Raw genomic sequence first — 5,291 nt, 5'->3', positions numbered from 1 at the left:
CAGGCGCTGCTGGATTTTGAGGACCAGTCCGGGGATAAGCGTGTGGCTGGGGATGAATGGCTGTTTGAGGGTCCAGGTACATCTCTCCCAATCCCACCATCCTCCCGTCAGACAGTCCGCAGGTCATTCTGCCCATCGTGCCTGTACCAGCAAGATCTGTCCCATTAATCCCGCTCCCCCTCGCTCTCTCTCTCTCCCTCCCCATATCCCTGTGGATGTTACCCCCTCCCAGTGTTTCTCCGATTCCCCCATTCCCAGCGTTCCTATTGAATCTGCTCCCAGCGCCTTCCCGATCAACAACAACTCGCTGGGTCCCAAATAAAACCTTTCCCCATCTCCCCCCCTCCCCGATCGCCTTCAATCCCTGTCCCTCTGGTTTCCCCACCCCTCCTGCCACCGGGAACAGTTTCCCTCCCTCACTGACTCCCTCGATCCCGACCCCCTTCCCGATTCGGGAAAGCCCCTCGATTCAATCTCCCCCCCCTTAACCTTCTCCGCTCCGAGGGGAGAGAACGATCCCAGCTTCTCCCGGTCTCTCTCTCCCACAGGGACTGAAGTCCCCTCATCCCCACCGGGAACTGTTCCGGTAAATCTCCTTCTCCGCACCCTCTCCGAGGGGCATTGACGTCCTTCCCAAAGTGCGGAGCCCGGAATTGGACACGAAACTCCAGCTGGGAGCGAACCCGGAGTTTTATAAAGGGTTTAACGTAACCTCCCTGCTCTTGTACCCTACGCCCCTATGAATAAAGCCCAGGATACTGTCTGCGTTATTAACCGCTGTCTCCCCCTGTCCTGCCCCCATCAATGATTTATACACATTTACCCCCAGTTCCCTCTGCTCCTGCCCCCCCTTTAGAATTGTCCCCTTTATTTTATACTGTCTCTCCACGTTCTTCCCACCAAAATGAATCACTTCACACTTCTCTCTGTGTTAAACTGTATCTGCCACTTGTCCGCCCATCTCTCCAGCCTCTCTGTGTCCTCTCTGGGGTCTGTTCCTCTCCTCCTCCCTGCTCACCGCATTTCGGAGCTCGGTGTCATCAGCAAACTTTGAAACGATGCCCGCTCTGTACCCAAGTCCAGCTTATTAACAACTTCCAAAGAGAGAGCGGTAATCCCAGCACTGACTCCCAGTAAAATAAAAATGGTACACACTTGCCCGACCTGAGAAACCGCAACCCCTCCCTGACCCTCGGTCAATGTTCTACTCAGGCCGCCGCTCTCCCGTTCACCCTTGACTTCCGTGGACAAGTCTGTCGTGTGTCACTTTGTCAGAAGCCTTCTGAATGTTCGTCTGCACAACATGCAGCCCACTGCTCTCACCCAGCCTCTCCCCGTTCGTCAAAAGGAGCCCAGTGGAGTTAGCCAAGACACACTGTACCTCGAACAGACCTTGCCTGATGTTGGCTTCTCCTCTTTCCCCTGCTCCCCACTCCCCCCACCACCACCAGGCACCTACATCCCGCGGAAGGAGGTTGAGGTTGTCCAGACGATCCAGGCGACGGTGATCCGTCAGAACCAGGCCATCAGACTCCGGGCGCGGAAGGAGACCAAGGACAGAGAAGGCCACGATCGAGTGACTGGTGAGTGTGCCAATTGGGACGTTTCTAACCCCCTCCCTTACTGAGGGGACTGAATGGGGTGAAGAGTGTTGGAGTTGCAGAGTGAGCAAATCATTAAAAAGAGCATTCCGGCTCCACAAACCACCCACTCTCCCTCCCCGGGGTCCGGGCGCCGACTCTCCCCCGGGGTACAGGCACCGACTCTCCCCGGGGTACGGGCACCGACTCTCCCCCGGGGTCCGGGCGCCGACTCTCCCCGGAGTCCGGGCACCGACTCTCCCCCGGGGTCCGGGCACCGACTCTCCCCGGGGTCCGGGCGCCGACTCTCCCCCGGGGTACAGGCACCGACTCTCCCCGGGGTACGGGCACCGACTCTCCCCCGGGGTCCGGGCGCCGACTCTCCCCGGAGTCCGGGCACCGACTCTCCCCCGGGGTCCGGGCACCGACTCTCCCCGGGGTCCGGGCGCCGACTCTCCCCCGGGGTACGGGCACCGACTCTCCCCGGGGTACGGGCACCGACTCTCCCCGGGGTCCGGGCACCGACTCTCCCCGGGGTCCGGGCACCGACTCTCCCCGGGGTCCGGGCGCCGACTCTCCCCGGGGTCCGGGCGCCGACTCTCCCCGGGGTACGGGCACCGACTCTCCCCCGGGGTCCGGGCGCCGACTCTCCCCGGGGTCCGGGCACCGACTCTCCCCGGGGTACGGGCACCGACTCTCCCCCGGGGTCCGGGCACTGACTCTCCCCGGGGTACGGGTCTCCCCCACGGGCACTGACCGTTGGTTCTTGTTGCTACAGGTGAAGAGTGGTTAGTTCGGAAGGTGGGTGCTTACCTCCCTGGTGTGTACGAGGAAGTAGTGGACACTGTCAGTGCCTACGTGCTGACGGACAAGGTGAGTACCCAGCGGTGCCCCTGGGAGGGGGGCAGTTGGGGGGCAGTTGTTCAGGGGGGGTATGTGCTGGGACAGGCGAGGACTGGGATAGGAACCTGGATCTGTGAGGTTGGGGGTCCCAGGTTGAGCGGGTGTGGGGTGGGTGAGGGTGAAGTGGGGGCCAGGCTGGTACACGGAGTTTCGGGGAGGTGGGTGACGGTGGGGGATGGGTAGGGGTTTGATGAGGGCTCTGGTTTTTCGGGGAGGGGGGGTGGGAGTTGGGCAGGACCCACCCCCTGTGTTTGGCGAGGAGGGTGGGGCATTTCCCTGATCAGTGAGGGGAGGCCGGGATGCCGGGTATGGGGAGAGTCGGGGGTCCCCCAGGGCCTGTGGGAGGGGAGGGGGCTGGGGGAGTCTGTCTCAGGACCCGGGGGTGGGGTGGGGGTGGGGGGGGGAGAGAGAGTCAGTCTCTGGGACCAACTGGTTTGGGGGGGGGGGGGGTCAGTCCCCGGGACCCCCTGGTTTGGGGAGGGGGGGAGGTCAGTCCCCGGGACCCCCTGGTTTGGGGATGGGGGTGTCAGTCCCCAGGACCTCCTGGTTTGGGGAGTGGGGTCAGTCCCCAGGACGCCCTGGTTTGGGGAGGGGGGGAGGTCAGTCCCCGGGACCCCCTGGTTTGGGGATGGGGGTGTCAGTCCCCAGGACCTCCTGGTTTGGGGAGTGGGGTCAGTCCCCAGGACGCCCTGGTTTGGGGAGGGGGGATCAGTCCCCAGGACCCCCTGGTTTGGGGAGGGGAGGGGGTTCAGTCTCCGGGACCCCCTGGTTTGGGGAGGGGAGGGGGGTCAGTCCCTGGGACTCACTGGTTTGGGGAGGAGCGGGTCACTCTCTGGGTCCCCAGGGTTTTGGGGGGGGTGGGGTGGTGAGTCCCCGGGACCCCCTGGGCCTGGGATCGGACATGCTGACCCTCCTTCCCACGCTCGACAGAATGCACTCCACATGAGAGCATCGCAGACGTTCCAGCAGAGCGACGAGCAGGTCCGGAAGACCGGGGAGGAATGGCTGATCACCATGAGCGACGCCGAGGCCTACATCCCCAACGTGAACGAGGAGCTGGTGGGGGTGGTCACCATCACCACCCTGAGCAGCCGGCAGTACTGTGTCATCCTGAATCCCATCGGAACCAACGGCAAACCACAGCTCGGCCAGAAGAGAGTGGTGAAGGTGAGGGGGAGGGGTGGGTGAAGGTGAGGGGGAGGGTTGGGGGCAGGGGGGCAGAGAGGCCATCCATCCGTCCAAAATTAATCGCAGACAGCACCTGCACGCCTTGTCCGAACATTTCCCGCCCTCCAGATTTAGAGTGGGAACTTCCTATGTAAACGTGTCACAGTGCCTACCCGCCACACACCCCCTGCTGGTCAGGCAGGGTCATTGCAGCAAGTCGTGTTTCAAATGAAGGGACTGCATTTCTACAGCACCAGCCCCCCAACCCCAGTAGATCTCTTCCCAGCCAATGAGCTCTGTGTGAAGGGCCCCGGCTGTAGCAGCGCAGGGCAGGCGGGCAGCCAGTGTACGCACAGCAAGATCCCGCATAGAGGCGGCGAGGTGAGCCAGCAGGCAATCTGTGGCGGTGGGTTTTTTTGCCGGAAAGACAGCTGTTGGTCCCCAGGAGATCACTCCAGCTCTTCACAACCGGGTCAAAGGGGCATTTCCACCAACCCTGGAGAACAGGCAGGGGCTCGGTTTAAAGGCTCATTCTAAGACACAGCATTTGTAGACTCATAAAAGTCTACAGCACAGGAGGAAGCCATTCAGCCCATCGAGTCTGCGCCAGTCAAACAAGTACCTGACTATTCTAACCCCATTTCCCAGCACTAGGCCCATAGCCTTGTACACCATGGCATCGCAAGTGCTCATCCAAATACTTCTTCAATGGTTATGAGGGTTTCTCCCTCTCCCACCCTTTCAGGCCGTGAGTTCCAGATTCCCACCACCCTCTGGGTGAAAAAATTCTTCCTCACATCCCCTCTAAACCTCCTGCCCCTTTCCTTAAATCTATGCCCCCTGGTTATTGATCCCTCCACCAAGGGGAAAAGTTCCTTCCTATCTACCCTATCCACGCCCCTTATAATGTTACACACCTCAATCATGTCCCCCCCTCAATCTCCTCTGCTCCAGGGAAAATAACCCCCAGTCTATCCAATCTCTCCTCATAACTAAAACTCTCCAGCCCAGGCAACATCCTGGTAAATCTCCTCTGCTCCAGGGAAAATAACCCCCAGTCTATCCAATCTCTCCTCATCACTAAAACTCTCCAGCCCAGGCAACATCCTGGTAAATCTCCTCTGCTCCAGGGAAAATATCCCCAGTCTATCCAATCTCTCCTCATAACTAAAACTCTCCAGCCCAGGCAACATCCTGGTAAATCTCCTCTGCTCTCTCTCTAGTGCAACCACATCCTTCCTATAATGTGGATTCCAGAACTGCACGCAATACTCTAGCTGTGGTCTAACCAGCATTTTATACAGTCCCAGCATAACCTCCCTGCTCTTATATTCTACACCTCGGCTAATAAAGGCAAATATCCCATATGCCTTCTTAACCCCCTTATCTACCTGTCCCGCTACCTTAAGGGACCGGTGGACATGCACACCAAGGTCCCTCTGATCCTCGGTACTTCCCAGGGTCCTACCATTCATCGTGTATTCCCGTGCCTTGTTTGTCCTGCCCAAGTGCATCACCTCACACTTATCCAGATTAAACTCCATTTGCCACTGATCAGCCCATCTGACCAGCCCGTCTATATCCTCCTGTAGTCTAAGGCTATCCTCCTCACTATTTACCACCCCGCCAATTTTCATGTCA

At 59.7% G+C, this 5,291-nt stretch overlaps 1 protein-coding gene across 1 annotated transcript in view; it reads left to right on the top strand.

The window, feature by feature from the left end:
* Positions 1-6: 6 nt before the first annotated feature.
* mvp (major vault protein) overlaps positions 7-5,291 on the top strand; it is a gene marked incomplete at its 3' end in the record, with an annotated part of 7,836 nt that continues 2,551 nt past the window's right edge. The window contains exons 1-4 of the mRNA XM_078538342.1: positions 7-76; positions 1,452-1,583; positions 2,359-2,453; positions 3,414-3,650. Coding sequence (XP_078394468.1) covers positions 3,426-3,650 — 225 coding nt within the window. The remainder of the gene's footprint in view (positions 77-1,451; positions 1,584-2,358; positions 2,454-3,413; positions 3,651-5,291) is intronic.

This window comes from Cetorhinus maximus, unplaced genomic scaffold (assembly GCF_964194155.1).
Source record: "Cetorhinus maximus unplaced genomic scaffold, sCetMax3.hap1.1 HAP1_SCAFFOLD_4850, whole genome shotgun sequence".
NCBI lineage: Eukaryota > Metazoa > Chordata > Chondrichthyes > Lamniformes > Cetorhinidae > Cetorhinus > Cetorhinus maximus.
Note: the sequence above shows the minus strand (reverse complement) of the source record. Positions and strands in the feature narration are given on the sequence as shown.